The sequence below is a fragment of the Patagioenas fasciata genome, chromosome 2 (genome assembly GCF_037038585.1).
Source record: "Patagioenas fasciata isolate bPatFas1 chromosome 2, bPatFas1.hap1, whole genome shotgun sequence".
Lineage (NCBI taxonomy): Eukaryota > Metazoa > Chordata > Aves > Columbiformes > Columbidae > Patagioenas > Patagioenas fasciata.
In genome coordinates, this window is record NC_092521.1 from 162,452,037 (window position 1) to 162,469,519 (window position 17,483).

Consider the following 17,483-nt stretch of genomic DNA (forward strand, 5'->3'; position numbering starts at 1 on the left):
TCATCAGAACTCTATATAAATGGCAAATATCAACCAAAAAGCACTTGAGGCGGGGAACATCTTGAAGTTACATTGAAAAGTTCATAGTATTTAAAACTCAAGTCTGTAGCTCTGTGTGGTTCACAGGTTTATAAATCATCTCTGTCTCATGACCGTGATAGAGCTGTTGTGAAGTGTGCAGAGTTCAGCAGAACAGTTTACAGAGGCTCAGATGCATTAAAAGGTTACTCTGTTCTTGGAGAGATGGTGTAGAATAAACAAGTTAAACCAGTTAAATGTATGCAAATATTTTAGCTACATGGCCGACTTGCACAATCAGTTGGAGATCTGTTGGCTTCGATTAACCGTAATTTACAATTCCCATTGGCGGTCAGTTGATGAAATTTTCTTGCTTGCATGTTCATACCAACATTTACATCCTTTTCTTGTTCCTGTCAAATCACAATTCCCCCTCTACCAATTAAGACATATGTACTATGTTCTATTAGCTAAAAAAATCAAGAACAGTTAGATGAAGCACTCATGTGATACATTAGGCTTGACACAGCTAATGTTATTTTTTAAAATTTATGGCAAAATTCTTGTCACATGCCCGTTATATGTGCAATGTCCTTTCTTCCTGTTAAAGAATTTATATATATTTTTTTTTCTCCTGGGGATGCACAAGGAGTAGGGGGGGAGAAGCAAATGAAAAGTGATTGCACGCTGGTACCTTCCTTAAAGTGGTTTCCATATTGTAATGACCCTCAACCTCAGTACTACCAGTTTTTCCGTGTAACTTTCCCTAAGGTCTGACTGTTGTCACTCCTGTTGACATTGTCTAACATCCTATTCCATAGGTTGTGCTTAAAATGGCCGCAGTAGGGAGGGATAGCTGAGAAGTGACATTTGACTTGAGTGATGGATGCAGTCTTCTATTGAAATAAATAAATAAGTAAATAAAATGTTCCGTCAGGGAATATTCTAGTCTTAATAGGTAAAATTATGCGAAAAGAAACATTTTAAATTCTTTTAATCATTTTTTCTAAATGCATCACATCACATACAGTGTGCAGCGTATTGCTGTTCGTGTACTAGATAATATTTTTAAATGGCTGAGGAGCCTTCAGGCTGTTTCTCCCTATAGCGTGGTCCAAGAACTTTGAAGACTGGACTCCTGAGGGTGATTTGATGTTAACACCAAGCTGATCTGATGATAAGCTTGCCCCATCCAGTATCCAGTTTGTCCAGTATCATTTGCCTGGGGGTTTTTTGAGCCAGTGAAGGAAGCTAGCCCAGCAGAAAACAACTTTTTGGTAACTTTTTTCTGGCCTATTTGGTCCTGGGGACGAGCTGAACACAGGTCAGATGAGCACCATTGTTTGCACAGGAGAAATGCTGAGAGCACGCACAGCTTGGGTGCAGTGTCCAAAAACATTTGAAGAATGTAACATCAGTAAATTATTAAACTTCGGGACAGGAGGAGCGGTATAATGTTGGTTCTTGTGATTGAACTGAGTACTAAACCAAGTGCTCTTGCTTGTTTGTAATTGAGGAACAGTGAAATTAATCTCTGTCAGTGTCAAGTGATCAGGGTGAGCTTTTTACTGGTTTGAGTGTGAAGAATCATCAAAGGGTTTGCTCTGGCATAATTAAGGTGCAATAAATTACTGAGGAGAGAGATGCCTTTGAGTCTAGAAGAGATCTAGACAACAAACCCAGACAGGTAAAAGATCTTTCCAGTCCCCTGAAATGATGGGTCTGGTATGGTACCCCGCGTTGAGCAGGATTACACCCTACTCCTCTTGTTACTGCCGAGAAATGTTATTCTGGGCTGTTCTTACTCTGTTAGATTGCTGCAAGGAAATTTAATTATTCAGATATTTATAACATTGTTAACGTTGTTTGGCTTAAAATTAATTCTTCAGCTTAAACTTTCTACCCATTGTAGGTTCAGATTTATGAATTGGAGGAGCACAAGATAGAAACCTGGAGGGGTAAGAATTACTACTTGTTGATAATTTAATATGTTCTAATGCTTCTCAGTATAGTGGATTTTTAATTAATCATAGACTTAGCTTTTCTTTATCCATATACTTTCTAATGTATGGCCATAGAGTCGATGAGTATATGTGGAATGGGAATGTATGGGAACCAGGATGCAGAATGACTAGATGACCCTACGTATTGCATGAGCTGATGGATGACCAGCAAACGATGTCGGAGTGCATTATGTGAGGCGACTAGAAAGCAGAGAAGCTTTATGGCAAAAATAGCCTATATGCTATGAAATATGCTATGAAATAGCATATAAAAGTATGTATGCAGCAGACCTTCTCATGAAAGGAACTGGTGAAGAATTATTTACTGTCGTGCAGTGACCCCTGGTGGTAACCACTTTAGTCCCACTCTTAGAACTTCTTTATTTTTAATGTCAATATAGAGGAATGTGCATAAGTGGTAGAATATCTAAAGTAACTGTGTATCTCTCTCTTCTCCTTAATTTTGTAGGAATGAATTAATAAAATGTTATCATAAAAAAGCTAATGTTTTCAAATAGAATGGTAATGGTATATTTAATTTTCCGTACACAGAGCTTTATTTGCAAGAGACGTTTAAACCTTTAGTGAACATCTCCCCAGATGCAAGGTAGGATTTTGCTTTTCAGTCTGCTTAGCATGAAATAAACTAACATGAGGTCAACACTGAATTAATAACAAACAATTTATATTGTAAACTAGTGTACAATAACAAAGGACTGTCTTTTAATATAATCAAGGAGGTCTGGGAGCTTTTTATTTCAAGTGAGGACTTCTGTTAATTATCCAAAAAAAGATAATTTTTAGTTAAACTTTTGTCTTTTATCAGTGTAATACTTATGGTAGATGAACTAGACATGGATCAAAATTAATTGCCTGAAAATATGCAGAAAAGAGTCAGCACGATGACCCCTCATGCTCGCCTGCAAGTCATGTTTGTTTAATGAAACTCCAAAACAGTCCAGAGCCTTTCAGCTGTTGTCTTCTCAGTAACCATAGTCACTGAAAACTTACTTTTCAATGCAAATTGCTTTCTTTAGCTAAAGGAAAGACAGTATCTCTGTTTTGTTCTGCTCTGCTACTAGGTTGTGTTCCTTAAAATATAAATGACTGTCCTTTTCTGCTTGATGGAACTTAAAAGAAATAGTTTTTGAACTACCATTATTATACCTTATTTACCAAAATAACTTGAGAGAGAGCTTTAGTTGATCATTTAACAAACAACTTGAGTACTACTTAATTTCCGAACTAGAGTGATATTCTGGTTCTTACTTTAAGTTTGTGGAATACGATTGCTAGTGCCCTAGCAAAGGAAGCTGGTGATGGGAACTGTAGTGATTACCTCAAGTAACGATACGCTCTATCATCAATAGAATGGCTACCAAGTCATGAATAAGTTGCTCAGTGAAGTCCTAAGGCATGTATTTTGAGTAGTAACTTGTTGCAAAGAGTATGGTTAAGACAACAAAGCAGTATAATTGCTTTCAGTCAAAGAAGTGTCGCAATAAAGAAGATGCAATAGGATCTGTATAAAACCGTACAGCAAGTCGACTTCAGACCTGGGCCAGAAATGGATTCAGGTTCTGTGACAATCAGATGGCAGCACTTAGGAGTAGTTAAATGCTTACTCCAGGAGTAGTTCAATGCTTACTCGGGATTATTTTGCGTCCAGTTATGGGCCCCTCAGTTCCAGAAGGACAGGGAACTGCTGGAGAAAGTCCAGCACAGGGCAACAAAGGTGCTGAAGGGAATGGAGCATCTCCTATGTGAGGAAAGGCTGAGGGAGCTGGGGCTCTTGAGCTTGGAGAAGAGGAAACTGAGAGGTGACCTCATTAATGTTTACAAATATATAAAGGGTGAGTGTCAGGAGGATGGAGCCAAGCTCTTCTTGGTGACAACCAATGGTAGGACAAGGGGCAATGGGTTCAAACTGGAACACAGGAGGTTCCGCTTAAATATGAGAAGAAACTTCTTCATGGTGAGGGTGCCAGAGCCTGGCCCAGGCTGCCCAGGGAGGTTGTGGAGTCTCCTTCTCTGCAGACATTCAAACCCGCCTGGACACCTTCCTGTGGAACCTCAGCTGGGTGTTCCTGCTCTGACGGGGGGATTGCACTGGATGAGCTTTCCAGGTCCCTTCCGATCCCTGAAATTCTGTGATTCTGTGAATGGAATCTCCAGTGGGAATACTGGCTCTATGTATATCAGATGGGAAAAGTTCATCCCCGTAGTGAACTCAGAACATACAGTGTATGGGAAAACACCTACTCCAGCGACAAGGGGTTTAGCAAAATTATACTGACTTTTTTGACTTACTAATTTATTGCAGTTGGTTGTCAGCTGTTTTATCATCATCTTACTAGGACCAAGGCGGGGGGGAATAGTGTTACTTGCACGAAGAGCAGGCTTGTTATGCTGGAGTATTGCTAAATGGTCATCTGCAGGAATATTTCACATCTCCCGGGAATAACTGATTGCCAATCCCCAATGATAATTCAGTGAAATGATTAAATAAATGTTTTGGCTTAATTGCATATGTGTACTTATCCATAGAAATACCCTTCCTATAAAATGGTACAGAAGCTTGGGATTGAGATGCATTAAGGGCAAGAACACTCTGATTTTTAGTGTGTCTCTGAACGGGAATATCTATTCAGAGATGCCATGAGCACAGCACTCACTGGGAAAACAACTTAGTTTTGCAGAAATATTTCTGCTATTTTTTTCTACCACAACAAGTCACTTTCCATCACATTTTCCTACTGATTTTAGATGTTCATGAGCATATTGTTGTTGGTCTGTTTCACCAGCTGCAAAAGTTAATTTGAAATCCCTTTTGTTTTCTACAACATTAAAGATAATATTAATAATTACTTATGATATGTACTTCCTGGGTGTTTAAATATGTGTATATATCACTTGACATTACTCATTGCCAGCTGGAATTCATTAAAAACCCTATTTTTTTTTTTTCTCTTCAGCCTTTTTGATGCTGTATATTCATTGATCAAAAACAAAATCCACAGATTGCCAGTTATAGATCCTGTCAGTGGAAATGCACTTTATATACTTACCCATAAAAGAATCCTCAAGTTCCTCCAGCTTTTTGTAAGTATTTAAAGTTAATTTGCTTAACTGATATTTTTTTCCTCAGTAGGCATTTAAGGTCATTTGAGTCTTAGTGCAGAAATTTCTTGATACACTTCCATATTCTTTCTGTCTGTGAGTATCACTTTTAATAATGGAGAAATTAAAGCTTGATGTAGGACCTGTACATTGACTTTGGTTTAGTCATTTAAAGAAACAAGGAGTTGGCTATTTGAGTAGTTTGTTGTCCTTTCTGGAAGATTTACTTGGCTTCGGAAACTTGTTTACATGACTAGAAAAAGGAATTGTCTCCCAGAGACAAGATTATCGTTACTCACTGTAGCTTATTACAACCACAGGAATGAATAGGGGACCAAACAAAGCAATGGGAGTTCAAAACAAGTATTCAGTGTATAGTGTGTTTTGCTGTCTTCTCCCTCCACTTTTGTAGCTTAGGATCAAAGGCTTTTAGTGATGCCTCACTACAAAAATAAATAAATGAGCAAAAAATTTAGTGACATAGTCTTAATTTAGAGCTGCTTCGAACACAACTATTGCTTCGAGATCTGGGCTTGTTTCGGCTTTACCTTAATCTAGTAGTAGATTACTGTAACAATCAGTAACGATCACTTGGAGGCTGTAGATGAGTGACTGAATATGCATCTCCTAATGTATATACCAGTCATATGGAAACATGGTAGATGCACCAAAACTGCACTGTAAATGCATGGATTCTGCCTGTCCTAGATGTCAGAGATGCCAAAGCCTGCCTTTATGAAGAAGAATCTGGATGAACTTGGAATAGGAACTTACCACAACATTGCCTTCATCCATCCCGACACTCCTATCATTAAAGCCTTGAATATATTTGTAGAGAGAAGGATATCGGCATTGCCCGTTGTGGATGAGTCAGGTGGGTGTTATGCGTACAAAAGTGGGGTAAGATAAACGGTGCTGAGCTCTGGATTGATTTGGGGAGGAGAAGGGGAAAGACAGAAAGAATTAAAAAAACCTGAAGAAAAAAGGCAGGGGGGAAAAAAGAGAATATAAAGACATTTATGCAAGATGGAGGTTGATAGGCTTGGAAGAACCTCATGGTTTGGTGGGTTGTTTGGGGTTTTTTTTCCCTATCTTTCCTTCTTGACCTGTCTGTTTTCTGTCTATGTAATTATGAGATAACGAATGAAAGCAGGAAGCAAGAAAACTGATTTTGTGTTTTAAGTACTTTACTAATTTTTGTTTTTCTTTTTAGGAAAAGTTGTAGATATTTATTCCAAATTTGATGTAATAGTAAGTATATCTCTTACATGGTATTAAATATTTTATATGCAGTAAGCATTTGCAAGTTAATTTGTTAATATGTCATTTTTTGGCTATTTTGTTCTTTAGGCTTTAATTAACAAACTGAATTAAACAGATTCAGTTCACCCTGCACAGCATTTTATTAATTATTATTTTTTAATTAAGCTGTCCTTAGTCAGGCATCTACTGCTCTGGATGTCAGCCAAAATCAGATCTGGCTGTACTAGTACAGAGGGCATAAGGTTTTTTAATGTTGGTTTCTATTTTTGAGATGGACTCTCCCAGTCGCTGCCATTCCATGATCTGTTTTCAAAGAGAACGCAGATTTCTTCACACAATCTGGGTGCTTTGTACGACTTGACCTTCTCGGTGAATTAAAACTACTTGGCCCATTCTTTTGTGCGAGTCTCAGACTCCAGGGTATTGTGTCTGTGTTCCTTCTGGTTTACATCTAATACAGGCCGCTGTTTCTGGTTTTCCCTTGGGAGTTGCAACATCATAGTCCGATTGATGCTGTGATTTGCCACCCTTGGAAAGGAAGGGCTCTTTATTCTTGTGCTCTTCAGAAACTTGAAAAGTATATTTAGTGTTTTTACTTCTGTTCCCTCCCAGCTGTATGGACCCTGCCTTCTGGTTGGAAATTCTGGTAGCTACCTTTCTTAGAGTTGTAAGTGCCCAGGTTGCTTATTCCACCAGCCTGCTGGTGCTAATGAAGAATCCAGCTGTCTGAAATGCTGTGTAGAATGCTTTCAGAAATAGGGATGATAGTCCCAAATGGAAATACTTTACACTTATAAATACCTGTGGCTGCAAACAGCGCACTTAATACTGAAAATTTCACAGTGTCACTGGTCTTACCTCTCTTTTCTAGGTGTTTGTATTTTGTTCTTTGGGATTCTCTGCTGTGTAAGATGCTGTTGTGCCACAAAGGCCGCTCAGGGAATAGGCAGCACCTGTCCCAAGGGTGATCTAACATAGCAGAGACAATGACATTTCACAGTTGGTGGGTTCAGTGGTTCAATTTCTCTTGTTACTGTGTTAGACTGAGGAAGGTTATGTTTCCCTTATTACCCATTCTTTTTCAGAAAGATGCCAAAAGGGAGAGAGTTCCTTATGTTTTTCACTTATTCTTCTCATTTTGATTGATGGGGCGCAACATAAGTTATAGGATTTTTTTAGATGCTTTATCTTTGGAAAAATATATATTGAGACTACAATAAAGAAGACAACTAGAAGGGCTTTAGGATATAATCGTTTGCTTCTAGCTGGTAACATGAGAAAGAGTTAGGGCATCTATCGTGTATTTGAGATTTTCCTCACATATACTAGTTTGCTTATTAATTGGGGGGAGAAAGATATGTTGTTCTCGGTGATATGGCATCCTTGAACATCATCTGGGTTTGAATCTGGATGTGCTCTTTGATATCTTTACAACACAGCAGCTTGAAGATGCGTAACACTTCATTTACTTTGCCAGCTAGCTTCTATTCGTAGAAGAAAATCACCTCTGAGGTTCTGAATTAATTTTCATGTTCTTGATGAGGGAAACTTGAGAATGGTGTGATGGTATAGACATAGCTTTATATTACAGTAGTCATTGTGGGAAAGGTGGCTTCAGTTTGCAGAGCCTTGTTATATTTTCTGTGCATCCTTCATTAGGAATTAGTTAACTGAGTTAACTACACCTGCTTGTATCTTCATGATCATCTCAAAACAATCTTGTCACATTCAGTGTAATTCAATCCAAAAAATTGACTAATCACAGTATATTCTAGCCAAAAATTACTTTCATTTTATTGCGTGGTCCAGTGTTTTCATTTTAAAGGTCTGTGTTTGTTCTTCAGTGCTTCAGTACACAAAATCAACAGGCCAGGTTGTGCCAACACTATCAAAGCATCACTGTGGTCTCACCTACAAAAAGAGCTTTTGCTGGTCTGGGCAAAGCCCTCTTGCTGCAAGCCTGGCCCTGTTATTAAAACGAAAGCTGAGAATATTGGCTTTCACACTTTTAATCTTCTTACTTTTAGTCGTGGTGATGGGTTTTCATTTATATTGTTTTTATAGTAGTTATTAAAATATATATACACACAGAAATTGCTGCCAAATGGCAGTGCCAACACAGTCCAGGAGAGGGAGTTTGAGCCCAGCAATAAGAAAAGTGAACAAAACCTTGAATTTGTTCTCTCACTAGACGTCCATGGGTGGTGTTCAGAGCAGTCGGTGTCCTCCCCTGTCCTATGAAAAACAAACAGCATAAAGTTGGATATTCTTCAAGTATATTCTGTATATTTCTAAAATCTTTACATTTTCTACTCATGACAAAAGCAGGATGAGTGACTTCAAACCAAATATCAGACAGGAGAGGAGAGAGATTTTCACTAGCCTAATGCATATAACACAATATCAATATTTTATCAGTTAACCCAGTCTATCATATCATGTTGAACATAATTGCATGCTTGACTGTTCCCAAATCCTGAAACTGAAGAGAACCTACTTTGTTTGATGTGTGACTTGGAACAGGCTGAATTTACACCAGAAATGCCTGTCTACTTGAGGCTAAAATATTACTTTGAGTTCTTTACTGAGATGTGTTGTGTGCACTGACGGTTTTGTTTTGTTTTCCAGAATCTTGCTGCTGAAAAAACATATAATAACCTAGATATCACGGTGACGCAAGCGCTACAGCACCGTTCGCAGTATTTTGAAGGTGTTGTAAAGTGTAGTATGCTGGAAACACTGGAGACCATTGTGGATAGAATAGTGAAGGCTGAGGTGAGTTCGCTTTTTGTTTTTCCCTTCACTGCGAGTTCAAACTTGTATTAAAGAACTAATAAATAGTACCAAATTATCCTTTTGAAGTTATTTTGGTTACTTGGTGATGCTATTTTTTTTCATACCTACATGTGTTAGGTATCAGTTTGCTTTATAGACTCATAGAGATGTGGAAAATATCATACAGTACATCTGTAATAAAACAAGCACAAATAACAGAGTATTATGACATTAACTGAACAGAATGCAAAGCGTTTCTTCCAAGCCTGCCACACATTTTGCAGACTAATAATTCTATGAACTCCATCTTAATAATTCTATCAAGTCCATCTTATAGCTAGGTTGATTGCCCTATTATTCAGGAAATTTAATGAGTACAATTAGTTACTGCATATGGAATCCTGCACTGCTGTCACAGAAATACTGTGAAACAAGGCCAGAAAATAAATTCTTGTGAAGAAGCCTTCACTAACGGCTCTTGTGAATGATTTATCTGTGTGCTTGCCATTCTTTTTGTGGTGTTTATCGTGTGTGTTAGTACAGAGAACTTTCTTCTACACAGAGGTGAACAAGTGTGTACCCCGTTTCCGCAAAAATAAGACCTACCCTGAGTATAAGCCCTAACGTGGTTTTTCAGGATTTTTGACGATGCTTGAAATATAAGCCCTACTCCAAAAATAAGCCCTAGTTACAGTTCATTAAAAATTAATTTGAATAGTCTCCAGGCAGCTATACATGTAAAAAGGTAAGCATCTTTTGGAGCAAAAATTAATATAAGACCCTGCCTTATTTTTGGGGAAACATGGCAAGTCTTCCTCCCCTGTTACGCCTCTGCAGAAGAAAATCAGCATTACCAATTTCTGTTGTCTCCAAGTTGTGATCAACTCCACTGAGATGTTTTAACTTCTTCAATTATAAGATTAGTTTGTTTTTATCTTCAGGGCTGTAACCACATATGGTACTTGGTATGAGTAAAACTTCCTACTTTGCTAATCACCCCTTAGAACCCCCTTTAGGCAATTTTTACTTGTAAATTTCTGCATCTGCTTCAGCTTCTTCCTGAAATGGAATAATTTTAGCATTGCTTATGTACGAATTTCAAATATGGCTAACTTTATCACTACCTTAAGAAGCTTTAGATATTAGGATTTTAAGAACAACTCCTACCCTTTGGTTTAGTCTGAACATAGTGAGATTAGATGTAAAAACAGGTCAGTCAAAACTACAGGCTATTTTTAGCTGCCAGACGAGTGCTTGATCTACTGGAAATGAAACAATTACATTGTCCATTTTTCTTGAATTCATTACACTGAGAGAAGTATAAAATGATCAAATATGTGCATATACAAAAACTAATAACCCCATCTAAAATATCACCAACATAGTTTCATCAAAAAGCAATTAAATTTTTCTCTCCCTTCCCCCTTTTTCTTTCCTCCCCGTGTCAGGTGGGTATGATTGTTCAAATAATTCACAGCTCCTCTTTTCTTGTATCACAATAGCATTGAAGTGGTTGAACTTAACCATAAATGAACATACCTATTAAATCAAGACTGATGCTTTCTTGCTATCACCCCTGTGAGAAGATGACGAATTCTTCTCTTCAGCATTATAGCTAATTATTTAAACTTAAAATAGTAAAGAGAGAGAATTCACTTGGGTAAATAGTGAACATGTAGTAGGATGCTCTGGTTCTGCAGTGGGGCTTTCAGTGCCATCGCCTGCTCTGGCCCATGAGCCTCCGGACACAGGAGTATCCACCTACTTTCCCTACACTGAAGACAAAAACGCTGTGGTATTAAATGTTTCCTATAATAGATTTGTGAGGATAAGATCACAATTTAAAAATATAGTATTACAGTTGATAAATCTTTCTTCCAAGTTGTATGCTTGTGTATATTAACTCTACAGGGAGCCTGCACTATGTAGGTTGAGTCTTTTTTTCTGTCCTCATGCAAAATGAGGATCTGGCACTTAGTAGTGTAGCCCTACCAGAAAAATCAGGTTAAAACCAACTTAGATGTATCAAGATATAAATGTTAGTGCTGTGCCTCTTTCTGAGAAACTATTTGTCAGAAGGAAGCCTTTTTTTTTTTCCTGTATGTTATTTTTTGAGACCGCAGGCCAAGCTGTAAGTTGAGGAAAAGTGTCAGTGCCACTTTTGGAGAGCAAAATTATTTTAAAGACCTAGATCATGGCTCAGCTGCCACTTCAAATGTGATTTTGTTGCTATGCCAGATAGCTGGGTGCTTTTAAAAAATGCACAAGTTTTCATTTACATAGTGCAAGCATGTTGATACTGCTGTGTGAGATCAGTATCCCCAACATTTTGAACCGTTCTTTTTTTTCTACTTCATACTGCAAGGTTTTTTTATTTCTATGCTTTAGCTTTTATTTTAAATCAGGCAAATATCTCTAAAACATTTTTGCTGCTTGCAGGTTCATCGTTTGGTGGTAGTGAATGAAGCCGATAGCATTGTGGGTATCATCTCCCTTTCCGACATTCTACAAGCTTTGGTACTCACACCAGCAGGTATGGACGTTGCCTTCTGAGCTTTGCCATAAATCACGCGGTACTCTGTACACCTTGCTGGTTTCATTTGTCAATAACAAACTTTGGATTTTCAACTTTGATAACTGCTTTATCATAGTTCTTAAATACACTTTACATTTCTCTTAAGGAAAAAGCTGACAAAATATTAACTATCAGTCTCTTGCAGGCAGGAGCTTCATGGATGTCATTGCTGCTCATATAGCCTCTTTTTAGAAAAAAAGGTTTTGATTATCTTTTTAACCAGGATAACGCTGAATGTTGCATGTATTGACAACATCTACGATAGGGCACCTTCCCAAATTCCTGCGCTGTGGTCTTTGGTTGGCACAACTGTCTCAGAAATGTCACCTCTGACAACCAGAATTCTTTCAATAGAAATCTCTAGTGTTTTACTAAACATGAACAGGTTCCTTTTAACAAGAGTATCCCACAGTAGGTTTATTTCTGCAACTTTTATGTTGGGTGGGGTGGGTTGGTTTGCTTTTATTGTTTTTTTTTTTAAGTTTTACCACAGTTACTAACCTGCTTTATGTTTGTAATTGTCACTTTGACCACATTCAGTGCCACAACAACTAAAGCAAAGCCCTCTTTTGGCTTTGTGAGGAAGACAAAAAATGTCTTGAGGACTATAATTTTGCCTAAAACAAAAAAAATCAGACTAAGCAAATTGAACTGGATGCGTCTATTAAAGAAGAGTCTAAATGTGAGCTTGACTGGGATCTCTTACTTGCGCTGATAACATGATAATCTCAAAGTATTTCTCCTCTGTAGATCTAAAAAAAGTCAATGTAGCTTTTTAGACTAGTAAGATTTCTCTTCTGAAAAGATATCAGTGAATCTGGTTCCTTTTAATGGCCTGGAAGAACATGTAGCCAAGCTTTCTGTGAAAGGCACCAAGGAACCATGCTGGTAACAGAGCAAGGTTTACACAGAAAAGATGAATCTGGGGCCTGACAAACCAAGAACTTTGTTACACTGGAGTTATATGGACACTGAAGTTGCAACCCTGCTCTGTAATTAAAAAGGGCATTTCCCGCTCCGATACTCTGGGCCATGTGCTTCTGGTGTTTAACGTGCCGCAGCACTCACAGTTGAGATCCCTCTATGAGCTGCTTTAGCTTGTTGATCTAACAGGAAACTGAGCCAGCAAAGAAGCTGCTGAGTTTTGTCCCTGGCTTGCAGAAGAGTCTGGTGTGGAGTACAGGGGTTAGAGTGACAGGGCGAGCAGGATTATGCCACTGGAAGAGATGAGGTGAACAAAGGCATTTTTAGGAGCAGTTAGGTGTTAGATTGCAGTTCACAGGCAACTGCCTGATTTTAAGTTGGGATTTGTCTCAGGGAGTGAGGATGCCTGCAACATAGATCTGATTTGTAGTCTGGAGCGTGATTTACCTCTTAAAGTGGATGCATAAGAATGATCAGATAAATCATGCCCTAAAAGTGTCCATTTCTCTTCACAGACTAGAAAGGAAAATTTATTGACTGGCAGAAATTAAGACCAGCCTATGTTAGGGGACAAAGTATCAGTTCTGTTGTAAAAACTGAAAAATTCATTAAATACATCCAGTATTTTGATTATTTATTATGAGTACGTTGCTGGCAAGAGATTTTTGCTCTCCAAGTTGGATGCTGAAGCCAAACTCACCATAGGGTTCAGTCGTTACTCAGTATGTGGCTCATTTGAGCACTTGGAGAAGAGGCAAGAAGCTACACTGTCCTGCTGAACACATCTCTCAGACCCCTCCTGTGCACAAAATCTGCCTCAGAGCCAGAAAAAATGGGTCTATTGACACAGAGTAGTTCAAATGAATTCTTACATAGTTTGTCCTCAAGCAGAACTTATTTTTTCGATGCTATTATGATTAAGCTTGGCATCTAAGCTGATGGACAGATTTGGAGTGGGGCTTTTTGGTTGGATTCTTTAAAAATAAATGTTTGCACTGGAGAGAATCTTCAAAGCCACTTTGCAAGTTCTGGGAAGTTAGTAATGACGTTAGAAGCAATATGGTCTCAAGGCCTTCCTCACTCTGTTTGACATTAGCATTTAGCAATCCTGCAGCATATTCTTTATAAATTATACCCAGGAGTAAGGTTCTGATAACGTGGTCATAGTTCAGTGTTAAGAATGAGCTGTGCTTTTCCAAAAGCCGAGTGCTCCGTGCGTAAGGAAATCACGTGTGCCTTTCCTCTTGTGTTAACAGGTGCCAAACAAAAGGAGAATGAAAGCGAATGACTGCCCTGAATGTGCGCACGTTTGTAGGAGAACTTGAACAAAGCTTCTGGGTCAAGTTTGTCTCAAGAACAGTGACTGCAATAGAACAGAGCAGGATGGTTGAGAATGTGTATTGGGACTTGGTGATGGCTGATGAGTCTATTCCCCCCAGTGATGTCGCAAAAAAAAAAGCAGCATGACAAAAAGCTTATGTTAAAATGTAGGCTTGTATTTCAAAATGTCTTCAAAACATTTGCTGGAAGACTTCACATGATGTCCTTCATTAAAATGCACTGTATTCTGAAACTTTTTCATTTTGTATTTGACAGAAGTCACTGGTCAGCAATGGATATATGTGACATAAGGCAAGTGTATGGCATATTCATATCATAGTGCCTTATGTCAAAATACAGCAATATGTCATCACTGTTGCCCATCACTGTCAAAGGAAGTGTTGTGCTAAACGAGACACTGTATTTGAATGTGAAAGTCTTTAAACCTAAAACCAAATCAGTTTCAGTTCTCATTAGATTTGTCATAAAAGCTGTAATTTGAATATCGGTAGACTTCTTTAAAACTTTAATGACAGTTTTGTGTTAAATGTTGCATTCTGAACGGAGATGTAAAACAAGACTGATTTTAAAAACAGCTTTATTTATTTTTACTTTCATGACAATTTTTTACACATCTTTGGTGGATAGCTAAAATTTCACCATATCCATTAATAAACTGTTGATTGTTATACAAACAAGTGGTAGATTTTCTCATTATTTAAAACGTTGGAATTGCAGAAGCTGTGGCCTGCTGATCAGTCCATGTTACCTGAGCTGAAGATTCCAGAACTGCGGATCCATAGTGCTCTGTGCTGCAATACACAGGCACCGCGGAGGAAATCAGGTGCCAGAGAACAGTCTCTTCATCTGTATTGAGGTGCAAACCGATGTTTGTATAACAAAACGGAAATTTTTTATTGTATATGATTTGTACAGAAGCGAAGGAGTGAGGAAAGTTCATGTAAATGTCCTGTGAAGTTTGAAGATCAGACTTTTCTAATTGTAGATTCTTGGAGATGGAAGAAATTAAACCCTACTACATCGGTTTGTTTTTAGCAGTTCTTGACAATTATGTGTTCCTATATAGATATACATGCATTTTGATTTGTGTAAACCAGATATAGAAGCATTCTTATTTTCTTTTGACTTTAAGGGCGGCTCATGGTAATGGAGTAATGCAGCCAGTACTCTTTACTGTGGTTCCAGCCTCAATACTGTACTGGAATCACGGTAAACTGATCCATTATTTTCCATTTGTAAACACTGAGGTAAAAGGTTAGCAGTTTTCAGTTTGCTTATGAAATGTGAGGGGGTTTAATAGTAATGAAAAACCCTTTCTTCAGAACTTTTCCACTTCCTGTAAGAATTTAAATTTTGAACGAAATGAAAATTTTCTTCTTGCTGACATCTTTCATGTATAAAAATATTCCTATAGTACATAATGGAAATGATGAAGGGAGTGGAGCATCTCCCGTGTGAGGAAAGGCTGAGGGAGCTGGGGCTCTGGAGTTTGGAGAAGAGGAGACTGAGGGGTGAGCTCAGTAATGTTTACAGATACATAAAGGGTGAGTGTCAGGAGGATGGAACCAGGCTCTTCTCAGTGACAAGGGGCAATGCGTACAAACTGGAACACAGGAGGCTCCACTTAAATTTGAGAAGAAACTTCTTCATGTTGAGGGTGCCAGAGCCTGGCCCAGGCTGCCCAGGGAGGTTGTGGAGTCTCCTTCTCTGCAGACATTCAAACCCGCCTGGACACCTTCCTGTGGAACCTCAGCTGGGTGTTCCTGCTCCGGTGGGGGGATTGCACTGGATGAGCTTTCCAGGTATTCCCTGGCATTCTGGGATTCTGTGAAACTGTTCTCATAGACTTTATCTTTCTTACTGTCTGAAAAACATTGTCAGGTCTTCTCCAGCAGCTTTTCTGATGAGGTATTATAAATATCAACTCTGTTCCCTACAGTTGTGGATGGTATCAAATTGGAATAGCTGGTTGGCCCAACAGCAGCGACCTCAGGGTCTGGTGTTGATCGCTGCCATCAGAGATGAGATCAGCACTGCTCCGATTATTGTTGTTGAGGAGATAATCTTTGTGAAAGCCCAGGTATCACTCCAGCACCTCTGCTGCAGCCTCCTCAGGAGGGATGGGTGGGAGTTGCCAAAACACATTGTGAGATCTCTGCTTAGCACTAGTCTGCACGAGCATCTTCTCCAGTCCTGTATTCAAGGTATTTTGAAGAGAAGGGCTGAACCACCGATAGGTACCTTCTTATATATTTAATTTTTTAGCACAAGGTCTATTGGCCCTGTTCCACGCAGACAGCTTTGGGCTTGTCTGGATAAATTAGCATGCAGGAAGCCAGAATGAATTTGCAGTTTTCAAACAACCACGTACAGACTTCCTATTTTAACACCATTATGAGCGCTGTTCATGTGTTGTGGACACAGGAATAGCAAAAGAATGGAAATCAGCCTCCTCGGTGGTACAAAAATGTATTTAGAATATCTCTACCCTTCTTTTCTGCAACTCAGTTCTGAATTTGAATTTATGAGAAGTAGAAATTGCAGTGTAACTCCACGAGCACGAATAAAGAGCACTGCTATCAAAAAGGCACTCGGCTTGTACTGGCACAAGTACCAGTGCTGATGCAGTAAACAAAACTAAAGAAATCAAGTCATCTTTCATACAGATCAGTTTACTACAAAGCTAGAAAAATGCTTGTTCCAGCATAATGGAGGGTCAGGACTAAGTAAATGAGGGTAGAGAAAGGAGGGGTGACTCAGCAGCAGAGCCACACGTACCAGATTAAAGTGACAGTGCAACTAAAGCTGCTTTCTACGGCTCTTCATGTGGCTTGTGAGAGGCCCCAGCCATGGAAAAGAATCAATAAAATGTCATTAAACTCAAGTTCTTGCCCATTTTTTCCCCCGGCCAGGCAGCAAGCAGTACCTACAGATGTAAAACCACGGCAGCAGCTCCAGGTGCTCCCATTCTCTCCCTGGACCAGACCATGCTGCCAACGGAGGTGGCAGTGACCTTGCCAGTGCTCGCCGAAAGCCTCTTCAGCCGCACGGATGATCTTCTGTCCCGAGGATGTGAGATGCTGCGGAAATGGATTCCGCTCAGCCAGCAGGACTGTAAAACATAATTGATTCCTGTGCTTCCCTGTGCATTTCCTTGCCCAGCGAGAGTTGTCTGTGAATGATGATGATTCTAAAATGCTTCTTGGTCTCGGAAGGGAGCAGATTAAGTTTGGGTTTTACCTATTCTGAATATTTTTAACTGTTGAAGTGTAAGAAAATGTTTATTGGTAGACTTCAGTCCTCAACCTTAAAAAAAAATCACCCTTTGCTGGCATTGATCACTTGACTGATGAAAACATTTTCCTGTTTTACTTCTTTTACTTTCTATTAAAAGGTCTGACATCTTTTAGCCCCTGCAGAGAGTGTTTGCTGTTTATTAACTGAACTGCAATTGTTGCACATCC

The 17,483-nt window shown here is 38.9% G+C and overlaps 1 protein-coding gene across 7 annotated transcripts in view; it reads left to right on the forward strand.

Moving 5' to 3' along the window:
• Window positions 1-14,696, forward strand: part of PRKAG2 (protein kinase AMP-activated non-catalytic subunit gamma 2) — a 237,468-nt gene extending 222,772 nt beyond the window's left edge. For all 7 annotated transcript variants that reach the window (XM_071805331.1, XM_065831779.2, XM_065831780.2 and 4 more), the window contains 8 exons: window positions 1,931-1,976; window positions 2,574-2,628; window positions 4,997-5,123; window positions 5,850-6,015; window positions 6,355-6,392; window positions 9,033-9,179; window positions 11,619-11,712; window positions 13,935-14,696. In XM_071805331.1, coding sequence (XP_071661432.1) covers window positions 1,931-1,976; window positions 2,574-2,628; window positions 4,997-5,123; window positions 5,850-6,015; window positions 6,355-6,392; window positions 9,033-9,179; window positions 11,619-11,712; window positions 13,935-13,966 — 705 coding nt within the window. In that variant the 3' untranslated portion in view covers window positions 13,967-14,696. The remainder of the gene's footprint in view (window positions 1-1,930; window positions 1,977-2,573; window positions 2,629-4,996; window positions 5,124-5,849; window positions 6,016-6,354; window positions 6,393-9,032; window positions 9,180-11,618; window positions 11,713-13,934) is intronic.
• The last annotated feature ends 2,787 nt before the right edge of the window (window positions 14,697-17,483 follow it).